At 31.5% G+C, this 15900-nt stretch overlaps 1 protein-coding gene across 3 annotated transcripts; it reads right to left on the reverse strand.

The window, feature by feature from the left end:
• Positions 1 to 11364: 11364 nt before the first annotated feature.
• LOC129899207 (transcription factor MTB3) lies at positions 11365 to 14154 on the reverse strand. Of its 3 annotated transcripts, XM_055974078.1 has the most exons (3): positions 13869 to 14154; positions 13552 to 13588; positions 11365 to 13350 (listed from the first exon to the last, which is right to left on the reverse strand). In XM_055974078.1, the coding sequence occupies exon 3, from the start codon at positions 13196 to 13198 to the stop codon at positions 11765 to 11767; it is 1434 nt and encodes a 477-aa protein (XP_055830053.1). In that variant the 5' UTR covers positions 13199 to 13350; positions 13552 to 13588; positions 13869 to 14154; the 3' UTR covers positions 11365 to 11764. The 3 variants fall into 3 exon arrangements, with proteins under 3 accessions (XP_055830053.1, XP_055830055.1, XP_055830052.1); XM_055974080.1 differs by lacking the exon at positions 13552 to 13588 and having other exon boundaries at positions 13884 to 14154; XM_055974077.1 differs by lacking the exon at positions 13552 to 13588.
• Positions 14155 to 15900: the final 1746 nt, after the last annotated feature.

A 15900-nucleotide genomic window follows, 5' to 3' on the forward strand; every position in this document is an offset into this window, starting at 1 on the left:
AGTTAGTACAGCTCGTCAAAATAGAAACTCCAAGTCCCTCTTACGCACCAAGCCACAACACATCCAATTTAATGCATATAAATATATCCCTCTGTGTTTGCAAATATATTCATTCCTTCATAAATTATTATAACTCTATCTTCGTGTAATTTCTTTTTCTTTCAATCATAACGCCTTCAAATTCTGTCCACTGGTACGTATATCATCGATCAACATGAAACCCCAAATTAGTGTTATTTTCTTAATAATTAGCATGCTCATTTTTGTACCACATGGAGAAGCCTCTAGGGTTCTTTTAGAAAAAAGAGTAAGAGGCACAAATTACAACAAATTTATTTGGTTGTCGTCTTTGTATAATCCTGTTCCTTCTCCGACGCCGAACCCCGGTACCGGAAGTAGTGGCACCGCCAGTAAAACGATGGTCATGGAGAAGAATTTTGCTGGTCGGAGTAGGGTTAAGGTTCATTCTCCTCCCACTCAGACGTCACCAACTACTCGTCCTACTACGGACAAGTATTATTCACAGACAACATAGGTTGAGAAATGGAGAGACATGAATAGTAAATATTCAAATAGTCGATCCCAACTTATAACTTGGAAATATACATTGAGACATAATTTATAAGCAGATACAAATCATTTATTCTTCTCTTCATTTTTTCTCAATGTTTTTATTGTTTTACATGTAATTCTTGATCATGCTTCACAATAGAAGCAAAGACAAATAATTGGAAGTATACTACCGTAGTATTTATTTGAAGTGTTTCCAAATTGTTTTAATATATAGATTTTACTGTTACATTATAAACTGTTACTCCATTGTCCCAGTTTTAATGTTTGTTCAGTTTTTGCATTGGTTATGTAATGTTATTGCCTTTAATAATTTCGTTATTAATTGCTATTATCACTTGTATTAATACAAATTAGTACTGTAGAATCTGATAATATATACCTGAAAAGAAAAACTTTGAAAACGATGAAGCTATTATATTTTTAAAAATAAAATAAAAAATGAGACGATTATGGAAATAAGACATTTTTTCCCTCCATCCTATATTCTTTCTATTTGACATTTTTCTATATGAAGCTAGGTAATTATTTTTGTTCCTTAATTAATGTTATATTTTACCAATTTAATAAACCTTAGATCAATTACTCTTACTTACTGAGTTAGCTGTTAAATAATTAGGTCAAAAAAGGAGGTATGGACTATGGAATTCAATTTGAAAATTATTTTCTAATAACCTTTCGTAATTACGACTGGAGGAAACCATTTTAATCAATGCGTCATCGACATTTGCATGCAAACTCAAGCGGAACACGTGATTTTTGAAGTTATAGTTCATGCGTAGAATTATTACGGATATGTTTTACTTTAGTTCTATGAAAAATTTCTACTTTCACAAAGGAAAAGGCCGAGTATATACACATCACTCTTTTTAAATTTTGCCTGTGAGATTACACTGAATATATTATTGTTGTTAGTTATTATGTTCTTGGTTACAGACGAAAAAACATTGTGACTAATTAGCTTATTTCTGATTTCTCAAACTTTTTGACCAAAGGGTATAGTAGGCCGTCAGCAAGAAGAAAACAGAAAGAATATTTAGCTAATTGCAACTCTAAATTGTAAGGTGCAAATTACTCTTATTAGTCAATTGGGCCAACGTCTATTGCTTCTTGAGGTTTAGGCTCAATGTCCCCCTCCTGTATATAATTTTAGTTATTTAAAAGCCTATTACAATTAGTAACATTATAATAAACATGAAGTAGTAACATATTAATTTGCATGTGCTGCGTCATTTAATGCGCAAAAAATTTTAAATTTTTTCTATATCCGTCATCATTGTTATACTTGTCTAGACTTGTATTAGCTTTCATGTTTGATAGCAAAAAACATGTTGTTCGACAATTTTTTACATAGTAAACTTTAATTTGTACATACTGAATCCAATACACATGCAATGCAAGCCTATAAAGATGGGTCCAGTACTCCATGAGATACCTGAACTTCAATGTTTGAAGTTTTAGGTCATATAATTAAGCCTCAATTTCATGCGTAAATTCTTGAACTTCAATCATTTAATTTCCTTTTATCAATAATCTTACTATTTCAAATAAAAATGTCGGAAGTTTGATCCTCGCTAGATATTTATTTTTAATAAAAAAAATTATATTGTCGCAAAAATATTTGGTGGCAATTGAGTTAATGTTATTGCATCGAGAATCGTTAAAGCCTTTACCAACATTTATATAGAGTGTTAATTATAAATACTCATATTTATTACTGACACTAAATATAATATAGCAGTAATAATATTATTATCGCAAAATAATTGCCGCTAAATCATTCATTTGTTATAGTGTCTTATTGTCATGCCCCAAGAAGGTACCCTAGGCGTGGCCGACACTCGAAGACTATTTCTGGTCCCCAAGAGAACCAATTAGTCCAATCACACATTCATTCATGCACTCAGCAGAAGACTCAATACGAATTTAAAAGACATTCGGATGGGCTAATCAACTTAACAATTCAAAAAAATATAATGCATTTTAAAACCAATCTCAACTCAACTCCCATTCAAAGAATAGTTTGAAAATCTAGACAATGACTCAACAACATCACTATCCGTCTATGAAGTCTCTATCACTATCCAGAAGGTGCCAATGACAAGTCCATGGCTACCCAAAAAAAATACCAAAAGAAAATGAAATACTCATGATTCCTCCGAAGGCAAGGAGGTCTTACCACTGTCAGGAAAGGGAAATAGATCTTCAACGGAGCGCCTATTAATGATCTCTAGCACCTGTATCTACATCATGAAACAATGCAGGTCAAAAGGCATCAGTACATGGAATGTACGAATATGTAAAATGACAGGATCGAAGGAGAAATAGTCAACAACACTTACCTCAATATCAACAATCAACTCAAAGGACTCAACTCAAAAGATATGCAAATTTAGAATTTAGCAATGCTTTTCAAAATCGACTCAATCAACTACAATCTCAATCAAACAATCTTATCATGCAAGAACATATCATAATTGAGAGTTTCTCTAACCTACAACCATCACCTATGAGCCAATGATGTACAATGAAGCGGTGTCACTGCCACACCCGTATAATATTTATCAAGGTAAGGGACCAATAACTATCATTGGATCCACAATCAATCCAAGTCTATCGTTTTGGGACTTAAGAGGTTTAACTCTCCATCCTACACGCTGGCTACTTAGCTCATGGGGTTTGAGTTGTAACTATACTTTTACCCAAATCGGTGCTCAATACTCCACCCAAGACTCAATATGCTCATAAGATTCAAATGATCAATCAGTTCAATCTAGTCCTTCGACAAGTCTCATTTGGACTCTTATCAATTCTTTCACAATCAAACCTCTCAACCAATCATACTATCCAATTGATCCCAATTACATCTTTCAAGAGTAGTTTATATATGCATTTATGACAACATTTATACTTCCCATACTCAACCCATGCTCGACTCATACTTATTTAAGACGTTCACAAATCATGCTTTAAGACTCAATAAAATCATGAATGACTCAAGAACTCAATTCATATGAAAACTTAAACTCATGTAAAATCAATGCTCATGCTCAAATCATCAAGTTCTTTCAGTAACATATGCTTTCAAAATCATTCACATCTCATCAAAACTCTTTTCTCGATTTCAATCTATCATGTTCGACCCTCATACTCATTTAATTAGACTATTTCTCTCTCTCTCTCTCTCTCTCTATCTATCTATCTATCTATATATATATATATAGATATATAAGTTCAAATCACTCTCTTCATCAATGCATAAAAGTCATCTCATCTTTACTCAAAAATATGTATGTAAAAGTCATTATTATCAAATCAATTAGGGTTCACGGAAAAGTAGCCATGAACAACAATTTCAATCAAGTGAGAGATAGAAAACAACAATAATCTCAATACATAATTTTACGAAACTCAATAGAAAAGAATTAACTCATTCGGATTCAAGAAACTGGGTTAGACTTAACTCATTCTCAACAATCAATAAAATTAGATGTAGGGCCCATGAACGAACTCAATCCACCATTTAGGTTAGCCTTACATACCTGAGATTATGACAGACAATTAAATTGACAAGATTCTGGCTTGAAATTCTTGAACCCTAGCCCTCTCTCCTCTACTTAGAATACGTAAAAAGTCTAAGGAATGGGTTTAGAAATTCTTATAAGGTTGAAAACGGCCTATATCAGTCATAGGTTAAGTATAAGAGGGTTGGAAAAAAGACTAGAATGCCCCTTACAAAAAAAACGAATCAACATACTTTTACACATAAATCGCATTGGTGTACAAAGAATAAATCGCATTCATTGCAAGCGTTTTATGGCCAATTTTCGTGAAAAAGATTTCTGGCCAGATTTTGGAAAAAATTGCACTATGGAGGAGGAAGTCCGCGATGCGGATTGGTCGCACACTTCTCTGGAATTGAAATTTTGCTCCGAAAAATTATCTTTTGATCTGGTTGGTCTAAAATTCGACCAAGACCACGTTTCCACATGATTTTCCCTCTAATCAATATTTCAGCTTCGAATTGGCCAAAAAAATTGGGATGGTACATTATGCGAGCGCACTATCCTCTAAAGATATTTTAGAAATTTCCGGAGTATAACAATCTTATGATACCAAGCTTCAAATATGTATATCTAAACTTTTAAACTTCAGTTATGCTTAAAATGATATTCCCTTTGTTTTAAATTATGTGTCACTTTAGCAAAAATGATCACGTCCATCAAAAAATCAATAAATACAATATGTAGTTTATTGAACTATTTCTATTTAATATGTCTTTCGAAAATTGAACACTAGTTAGAAAAATATACTAATTATTGTATTGAATTTTTAAGGTGAACAGTACTTACTTTGGGACATTTTTTTATTTTTATTTTTTACCGAAGTAACACTTATTTTAGAACAACTAGCTAGTTGTGAACTTCGCACTCTTGTAAAACATGATCACATGGGTAATAATATGTTATACTTCCTCCGTTCTATTTAAGTTGTCATGTTGAGCTTTTTGAAAATTAATTTGACTAATTTTTAAAGTTAAATTATATTACTTTAATTCAATAAAATAAAGTAAAAAATTAGATATTCAAAAACTATACGAAAAGTACTATAAGTTACAATTTTTTCATATCAATATGATAAAAATATATATCTTAAAATGTTATTCAAAGTTTATATAGTTTGACTCTCAAAAAAGAAAATCATGAAAACTAAAATAGGACGGAGGGACTAGATAAAACTATATATAATATTGATATTGTAAAGAACAAAATTGTTACCGTGTGTCATCATATATATGTTAAAACTCTAAATATTTAGTTAAATAATACAGTAGTTTTTTAAAAAAATTACACGTCATTTAAATCTTGTTCCCATTACAGAACACATATCACTTTATTTACCAAAATATATGACCAATTCAGTTCAATTTCTCAATTTCATTCTTAAGTCTAGCAGTCAATGGTCAATGCCCTCTCCTATGAAACTAGTGATTCTTGAAAAAATCAAAGTCTTAAAACACGTTATGTTATGTCAGTATATATAAATACGTACATTAGAGCTTTTATATTATGTAAAAATAAAATCATATTCATAACCAAATTCACCAAAATATAATTTCTTCATTCCAACTTTTTTCCAACAAAATCAAAAATGATCATGACAACTCAAAGTAACAATTTTTCTTCCCATGATGTTCGTATGATAATCATATTATTACTACTTTTTTTCACGATTTGCATGAGCCAAACAAGTGAAGCAGGAAGAGTTCTAAAGGAAAAAAACGAGTATCTTTTATTACCATCTCTGCAAAAAGCCCCGATTCGTACTCCTACACCCAATCCAGGCACTGGTGCTAGTACAACTACTGTCATGAGCCAAATTACAGAAAGAAACTTTGCAGGTCGTAAAGAGATGAAAACTAGCTCGTCCTCCTCCTCCTCTTCCTTCTTCCAGTAATATTAATGAGCATTCACAACATAAGGTCATAATTGCAATTGACTTGGTGGCTGCTCATTGAAGATATATATGAACCATAAATAAGCAACAGTTGTTGTAAAAGTAGAAAGAAAATATTTAACAAGTAAATAGGAACGGAGGAAGTAATAATTATAGGATCGTAATTCATTTCATTGATTCCTATATCATTTCATTTATTTTAACTAATGTATGTGTAGAATATGCTGATGAGTACAAATTGTATTGTGCATTGTATTGTCCTTAATACTAACGCGATATGATACATACTGATGGAAAAGTATATACAACTCTTTTAAGTTCTCTTTTTACCTTTCCACATGAGGCAATATTGACTTCATTATATAGTCATGACTTTTCTATTTAGATTGACATTGGACTTTACAATCTAATCTCAGTAATATAATTACTATTTCTAAGTTATATCAATATTTAATTATTAATCCTAAGTTAATTAGGTTCTATCAGTTTCAAAATGAATAAACATGTAAAAATTTACTAACTTAAGGCATAACTTAAGCAGTGGCACCAAAATTGGATATTCGTGCACTTCAAGCTAATTAACGCATTTTTAAGTTTGAACGATTAATATAAAGGTGAGTGACTTTCATTTTATAATTTATTCTCCATTAAAAAAATTCAAATTTTAAATTGATCACATATAAGCGAATACAAATATTATTGTATTTGCTTACCATTTGTGATAGTTCACAACGATATATCAATCCTTCTCATTATCATGTGCAACAACATTAACATGAGGCTTTATAAAATGAAAGTCACTCCCCTTTATATAAGCAAATACAAATATTATTGTATTTTCTTACCATTTGTGATAGTTCACAACGATATATCAATCCTTCTCATCATCATGTGCAACAACATTAACATGAGGCTTATAACAACACCATTTCTCCTCCTCCTTCTTCTTCTTTCAAGAATTGAAACAAATGAAGCAGCAACCTGGCGTCTGGAGAATCTGGGAATCAGCCCCCGTCCCAGCCCCAGTCCGCATACCGGAAGCGGAGTTACTAAAAGGAATTTTGCTGGTTGTAAAAAAAAATTCTTTCGCTCCTCCTCCTCCTCTTCCTCCTACTTATAAACAGAATAATATTATTTTTGTTGCTCCCACGTCTACTACTTGTGAATTAGTGTCTACGATGAACGTTTAGACAACACGATAAATATATATAACTCATTTTTGTAACATTATTTAATTAAATCATATAATTTTTTGAGAATAATATAATGTGCCTGCAGAATATGTATGTTGGTATTGTGGATAACAAGAACAATTTTGATTAATTGTCATTTTATTTTATGATATTTGGAATATATATTTACATGATAAAACTCATTTCTTCTGTCAATGTTGCATATTTTCAGATGTTTGTGCAATGAATATTATTAATATATATAATCAATGCAAACGTAATTACAAGAAAGGTTATGACGCTCAGTCACAAATATTAACTTGTAAAGTTTCTTTGACTTTTTATATGTCAATTTGATTAAATATGGACTTTACAAAAGTAAGAAAGAATTATGAATGTTGTGATCGAGTTGTCACACCCCTTTCAACTCCAAAAAGATAAAAAGATTATAATTTATAAGTATTAAATCAAAGGGTTTCAAAATGAAAGTGACAAAGTTTCAAAAAAAAACAAAGTATTTATTAAAATAAAAGACTCGTCACTCTTGATAATGAGTTTTGTTGTGCCAAGTTAACATCGGACTGAAAATTTTCCTTTAAAACAATTCTTTCAATAGCACAATAGATCAAATGCTTGAATTTATGAGTTCTAAATAATTACTTACACATAGACTTCAAATTTTTTTTTTAATATGAGTACAAAATTTTGACAAAATTATTAAATTCGACGAAATCCATAGTGAACTCAAACTATTCTATTGAAAGGAAGTGTAAATTGTGCGTGCAATTGTCAAGTGGTCCTTTGAGCAGCAGTATATGTGTATATTGTGAGTGATATATGTGTGAAAAATGGAAACAAAACGTGAAAGGTGCCAAGTGAATTTGTGTTGCGCTTATCATAAGAAAAAACCAGTGCACTGTGTGGGGCATGCATGTCTTGCTTTTTTTAAAAATTTAATTTCTATTCTCTCAGAGTCTAATTAAATTCGAATTGTGCACCGTACTATCCACTTTTAGGAGCAGTGTGATCCCAACGTAAATTTTTTCATTCTCAGAAAATAAAAACTCGGGATACATCTCAATTTCGATTAAGAACGTCCCACTAAAACCCATGTTAGATTGTTGTGCGTGTCTTGTTCTTTTATACTTCTTTTCCATATCCTTTGTTTTGCTTTCTTAAATATTAACTAAATAATTTTGTATTAAGAAAGTCAAGTATTTTAAGTCATTATCTTATTTAGAAAGATTTAAATAAAAATATGTAACTTTTAATTAAATAAATTTTAAAAAATGAAAACGTGAAAAATACTTGTATCCTAAAGTATGATTCTTTTTTGTTGTTATTGTAGTTATTGGTGTTTTTCAATTTTCACAAATAAAACTTATTAAAAATAAAATAAGAATCAAAATGTCCAAATTAAACCTAAGAGAAATATCCAAATACTAAAACGGTGTGAAAATTAGGGAGCACTATAAAAATAAAATATGTGTTTATAATATTAAAAGATGTGTGTAATGAACCAAAATACTTTTTAAATTTTTTGACCTTAAAAACAATACATGAAATGTTGAAATTAAAGAATTACTGGATAATGAGTGCATAAAATAATATATATTTTTTCTCATATTAATTTGCAGATGACACGAGTATGTGACTCATATTCAGTTTCTTAAATTTTCTTTGTTCAAGCAGTCTAGTAACATCTAAAAAAAGGTTCAAATCCTAGTATAACAAAACCATATTAATAACAAACCTATATTATGGATCGATACCAGATTATTCATTCCCTCAATTGATAAAGCAGCAAGAAGATCGATCTGATATAAACTCTCAAAAACATAATTAAATTGACAAGCTAAGCATCGACATTTATACGCAAATAGCCTGAGCACTTGCAAATTATGCAACAAAATTCTTTAAGAAAAAATATATATTATTTTCGTCAAGAAAAAGAAAAGAGAGAAATACTAATTAAGTATATAAGCTAATAATGTTATAATGAAATAAATTAGCAAAATATAAGAATAATTTTATTAATAATAATGAAATTTATAATATTTATTTACACGATTGAATATCATAGAGAGTCATAACTTTATAAACATATATACTGCTTTGGTCTTTGGTTTAATTTAATGGTTGTATGTGCTACAAATCCAGTATATTCTGTTTTGTTTCTCATCAAGACTTTCGCAACACTTCAAGTATTTCAATGCAGGTAATACAAAAATAATATTAAAAAAAGAGTAGAGGTATATTTTATAGTAAAAAATTCTAAAAGATTATATATTCAAATTTTAAATAAATTTTAAATTATAATTTAGAAAATATTTTTTTACTAACAATCAAAATGTATTTATTTATATAGACAATAAAGAATAAGAGATGAGTAAAATTTAAATATATATATATATACACACACATGCTTAATGATAGTTGCGAGTAGAGTTTGATTTTTAAAACAAAATTGAAGAGCGTAAACTATTTTCACCCTATATTCTATTGAAATGAAGTGTGAATTGTGTGAGCAGCAGTGTGGGTATATTGTGAGTGAGATATTCATGAATAATGGAAACCAAGCGTGAAAGGTGCCAAGTGATTCATTTTGTTTTTCATTTGTTTTGTTTTGTTTTCTTAAATATTAACTAACTAATTTTAATCTCAAAATTAGCGCGTATTCCATATAAGTTGATTCATTTATTATTTTCCTCTCACATGAATATGTGACCCATTCAATTTCTCAAAAGAAAATTCTTTCTACAAGCCTAGAATAGTCAAAATCTTTTAAAAGGAAAAAAAAAAAAGTTCCAAGTCCTAATAACATCTAAAAAGGTTCAAAGTTCCAGCAACATCTAAAAAGGTTCAAAATTTTTATTTATTCTTGATTAATCAAATTCAATTCCTATGCAACTCAAAACAGTCAATGGTCAGAGCCTTAAACAAAGACTTGATTGTTTGTTGAAGTCACTAAAATGGTTGTTTAGTTTCAAAGTTTTTTCATGTGTATAAATGCACATATGTTTGTTAACAACACCACATTAATCTTTGTCATAGTACAATTGTGCAATAATAATATTAAAATAGACTTGTAGAAATCAGGAGATCTCTAATTAATAGTATCATGAAACCATTCCTCATCCTATTTCATGCTCTTATTGTTGTTTCAAGGATTGAAACAAATGAAGCTACAAGAAATGTTGATAAAACTCATCTTCTATTACCATCTTTGCAAACTCGTCCTCCCGTTAAGACTCCAACACCCAATCCAGGAACCGAGGCCAGTGTGACTATGGCAACCAGAGTTACTGAAAGGAACTTTGCTGGTCGTAAAGAAGTTTTTGTTCCTCCTATTCCTTCTACTAATGTATACCATCTTCATGAGCCTCTTTTATTACCACACCTACAAACACGTGCTCCAGTTAAAACTCCATCACCCAATCCAGGAACTGGTAGCAGTGTAAATATGGCAAGCAAAGTTACTGAAAGAAACTTTGCTGGTAGTAAAGAAGTTGTTTTTGCTCCTCCTTCACCTCTTCTTCCTTCTACTAATGGATACCCTCAAAACAATGTCCTTTTTGATGTGTCCATAGCTACTACTCAGAAATAGGCTTAGCATGTTTGACAATGGCAACTCTTATTTGTAATAGTATTCAATTCATTCATACACTTAACAAAGAATAAATCAAGGCTTACATTCTAATAGTACCAGGCAGAATCTCACACAATAGGTGTAGATTTTCAAATTCAATTCTTACCATTGTTTTGTTTTTATTGTACATGCTACCATACACCATAATTTGTGTATATGGCACAGGCCACAACATGCTTATTGTATTTGGAAAAGATAAATTGTGGTTGATGTTCTACAGCACCAGGTCATGCATAACTATAGTTTAAATGAGAAAAAGGGTCTAGGGTTTAGGAAGGGAACAAGCACTCGATGCTTCAATATGTTGCTTTGACTTTTCAAAAATGTCATTCGATGTGTGTTGAATCCTCCAAGAATAGTGCAACTTTGGAGGATCCGACACGGGTGTGACAACACTTTTAGATAATTTAAGCAACATATTGAATGGATAATGGTCTAAAATGGACCAATTCCAGATTCATTGCCTTGATCAGTAAAACAGCAACAAGATATAATATAAACTCTCAAAACACAGTGCAAACTGACAAGCTAAACATTGACGTTCATACGCAAATAATCGACCAAAGTATAATAGTCTGACCACTCTCATAATAATCACCAGTAAACAAGAATTAACTTGCATCAACTACAAACAGCACACATAGCATGATTGACCTCATGTTAAGCAGCTTCAAGTTTTCATTCTAATTCTAAGAGCAGATACGATTCTCGGCCAAAACTTACATATAGATTATAGTCTACAAAATATAATGCAAACTTACCAGCTAGCTATTGATGCTCATACACGGATAATTGAGCAAATCACAACAATCTGACCACTGTGATACTGATCACCAAGTCTTTAAAGTGAAACGGCTAGCATTTAACTACAATCAACATACATTGCATGATTAGACCTTATTCTCTGAAACCTAAATCATTTAGACAGAGCAGCTGTCAGCTTTTCCTTCAAATCCTCAGCAGCAGGGCCGGGAGCTCGTATAGAGAATGTGTGTACAAGTTCGCCGTTTTCTGTTAATGAGACATTGGATTCTTGTGCCACTATTTGATGTTCCTGAAATGTCTTCAAAACTCTAGAAACAGGGTGAGCATTCAAAGGGCAGCCTACTCTTACAACTGCATCATCTTTTCTTTGATGAAAATCAATCTCTGGGATAACCTGCTGCTTTTGCTTGTCGCTTACCATCTCCTTCTCAGCATCTAACACCCTAATTCTTGCCTGGAGATCCGTGATATAAGCAATTGCATCTCCAAGCAGCGATGCTTTATCCATCTTTGAGATATTTGGAACAACTGCTCTTAAAGCATAAAACCTCTGGTTAAGCTTCTCACGCCTCTGCCTCTCTGCTTCAACATGATTCAATGCTTCTTCCCTCCCGTTGGCAGGCTTTCTTCCCCTCTTTCTTGGTTTCCGTTCATCTAATTCTTCCTTGTAAAGTTTCCCTTCACCTTCATCACTTCGATACCCATTTGATGAGTTCCCATAGACTTGAGAACTACCTAGCGCTGCTTGTACTTCGTAAGAATCTGAAGCAAAACTCAACTCTTCTTCCACCTTTGGAGAAAAATTTATGCTGATGGGGCCTGACTTAGCACCACCTAGACTGAGCTCCCGACCAAATATCTTTGGAATTGCTTTGGGCTGTGGAGGATTAGATACCACCACAGATGTTTTCACCATCTGAATCAAATTCTGATCTTCCAGAATAGACTTTACAGAACCAAGCTCCACAACCCCCGACTTCAGCGGAACAAACACTAGTGTCTCATAACGAGCCAACTTTGCTAGATAAGATCTTGATTGGAAATGTTCTAAGCAACCTTTTACATCAGAAACCCATATTGATCTAGCAGAATTAAATGATTGAGAAGGACTAGAAGGCTTATCAAATGGGAAGATATAATACATTGATGTGAGATAAAACACCTCCACATCCGAAACAGACTCCAACTTGGCAGCAATATTATCATCTTCTGACCCTCCAAAGCAAGTATGTATCTTTTGAAGAACCATTTTTTTCTTGTTTCCGTCCATCATTTTCTGATGCGCAGAATCATTTCCACCTTCACTTTGCCCTATCTTTGCTTCTCTGCAATGTCCATCGCCCCATATTAAAGCTGATTTTCCAGATTTCGACTTTGCAACTTGCCAATAGATTGCATAAGTCCAATCAGACCCCTCAACAATCTTGCAGAGCGCCTGCTGCACTCCCAAATCTCCCCTTGATGAAGTAAATTCTGTCAACATGTGATTTGAAGCTGACCAGGAGAAAAATTCTACTGCTTCGCTACCTAATACCCCCTCCATAGTAACCTTATCCTCTCCCTTCAGAAAAAGTTTCTCTGCCATGTTAAGCCACTCAAAGAACCCCAACTCTTTTCTTGGACCACTAATTGGAGAAAATTTATCCTTAAAAAGTTGATCCCTCAATTCAAGTCCAATGCTGTAATACTTGACATAGCACTCCCAGAATCATGAAACACCTCTGGTAAAGGCAAACCCTAGAAAAAGAAACATTCTCAAAAAGATCAATTTTTTACCCCCAAAACACCACAAATTCAGGAATTTGACTATAAGTTGAACCACAAGAGAAGACCCACAAAGAGAAAAACAAACAATTCTTGAACAGAAGGCCACTTATATCAACAAAGAGATAAACACTCAAAAACTATGGCCTTTGGTAGTTCAATAGCGAGATTTACCTCTAAAGATCAAAGCTTTACTGCACCAATTACAAGTCTGACAAAAAAAAAAACTAAATTCAGAGCTGATTTATATAAGTTTTTGTACCCAGCCAGCTCACACAAAAACCCTAGAAAAAAACCCCTTCTCAAAAAGTTCAAATCTTTTACACTAAACACACAACAACTTCAATAATTTTGAATATCAGTTGAACCACAAGAGAAGACCCACAAAGAGAAAAAAAACAGATAATTCTTGAACCAAAGGGCAATTTTATTAGCAAATAGAAAAACAGAAAAATTGGGACTTTGGTAATCAAAGAGCAAGATTGATTCACCTCTAAAGCTCTGACCTTCAAGATTTTACTACAGCAATTAAAAGTCTGAAAAAATCAAACCCCTGTATCCAAAAGGTGAATTTATATAGCTTTTTTTGTACCCTTCAAGCTGAAAAAGAAGAAATGGGGGAATATAAACAAAAACAAGTAGAAGAAATCAATTTGGATATGGAACTTAGAGCTACCAGAAAGCTGCAATGAAGATTGGGATAGGTGCATGTATATAAAAGATTGTTCGTTTTTCATGTGGACTTCATCAGACACTTGTGTTCAAGTTTAAGGATTTTAGATCTGAATCGAATATTTTTATTTATGGGAGACAAATTCTTTATTTTTTTAAATTTTTATCTGAATCAGATTTTAAAAGTTTAAAATTTTTAATATTTTCTGAGAGCTTTTGAGAAAAAAATCACTTTTATTTACAGGACTTTAATTTTTTTTTCCAATTAAATTATGTCTAAATATAACTTCAAATTTAAAAACTCAATTTTTCAAGTTTCAAAATCACAACTTCAAAAACTCTTTTTTTTTTCAAGCTTCAAATGTTAACTTAAATTTAATGCACGTCAAGATCTTGAACGAGGAAATGAGATCTCTATTCCTTTACCGTTTGAATATAAGAAAATGACCTTTTTAAAAACTCTTATATAAAAAAAATTAAGATTTCTTATATGTAAATGAAAATCTTTTGTAAAAATGACATAAAATTTTAAGAAAAAAATTGAAAGGCTAGAAAAATATTTTCTCTAGTCTTGAACATGATAATCTTACTAGAAAATGCTGCAGAGAGCATACCTCAAGCGAAAAACATTATCACGAAAAAGGTAGAAGTGTTAATTGAAGTTGATTTCTAACCTAGCCTTGTGTTACCACAATCGTCATCGATGAAAATCATGTATAAAATATGTGTAATCCTAATAAATAGAGAAAGAATTAATTTATAGATGTTGAGACTTAATCCGATACGTACATCAAGTAACCTATATCTAATAATTGAGATTTATTTTACGTGCATCAAGTAACCTATATATAACAGTTGAGATTGGGTTTAATTGGGCAACACATTAAATAACGACAATAAGATCTATTATTCTTCCTCTTGGCCCAATAACCACAATATTTAATGATTAAGCATAAAATAAATCTCTTCCCTAATGTCTCTTGTACGTATCATAATATGATAAATTATTAATGTGAGTTATGGCGGGTTATGCATTATTTTTACATACTCCCTTCCACATACTATAACTTAGCGACTTATCATATCATGTTCATGGACTATAAAGTATTTAATATTATGGTCCATAGTAATATCAATATGTACACCCTTGTGAGAAATAGAAATTCAAAATGTATATTAAAAACATATAATTGAACTAAGGGTATCAAAACATCATAAGCGCATCAGTCATAAAAACAATCAAGACTTGCCATATGTACATATTTTTTAAGTGTCTTTGATCGCGAGCTTTCATTAATAATTGTAGAATCATGGATTATTTTAATTAACACCATTTCTTTCTGTTTTTTTTTATATGACAAAGTACTTATATTTTATTCTTAAAAAAAGAACATTGTTTTAGAATAACCATCGTAAGTTTTAGCGGCTTGATAATAACATTAACAATCCCAAGTTCTGAGATAAAATTTTATAGTCAGAACATATGAATAGTGATTACAATTATAATATCACAAATTTTCGCTTTATAGCTGATAAGATGACAACTTACTTAACATTATTCTACATTACTACTACTTCACATTATAGGAACAAACATTTAAGTGTGGACTTAACTATCAAATTATTTAATAGAAACTCTTGTTTTGAGTGAAAGGGAGAACATTGACTGGCACCGCATTGAACAATAATTCTTTTTCTATAGAGCAGGGCGTGGAAAGCACTATAACTTAGTTGATTTCTCGATCAAAGGTGATCTAGCTCAACCTCCAAATAGGAATAGATTCTATGAATCGTGATTCAGTTAAGATAAGGGATATTTCCAGCATTGAAAATTCTTATTCTTATCGAATA

This window comes from Solanum dulcamara, chromosome 8 (assembly GCF_947179165.1).
Source record: "Solanum dulcamara chromosome 8, daSolDulc1.2, whole genome shotgun sequence".
Taxonomy (NCBI): domain Eukaryota; kingdom Viridiplantae; phylum Streptophyta; class Magnoliopsida; order Solanales; family Solanaceae; genus Solanum; species Solanum dulcamara.

Bases quoted from the DNA above. Each gene is read 5' to 3' on its own strand.
- LOC129899207 (XM_055974080.1), bottom strand. From the start codon at position 13,198: ATGGCAGAGAAACTTTTTCTGAAGGGAGAGGATAAGGTTACTATGGAG.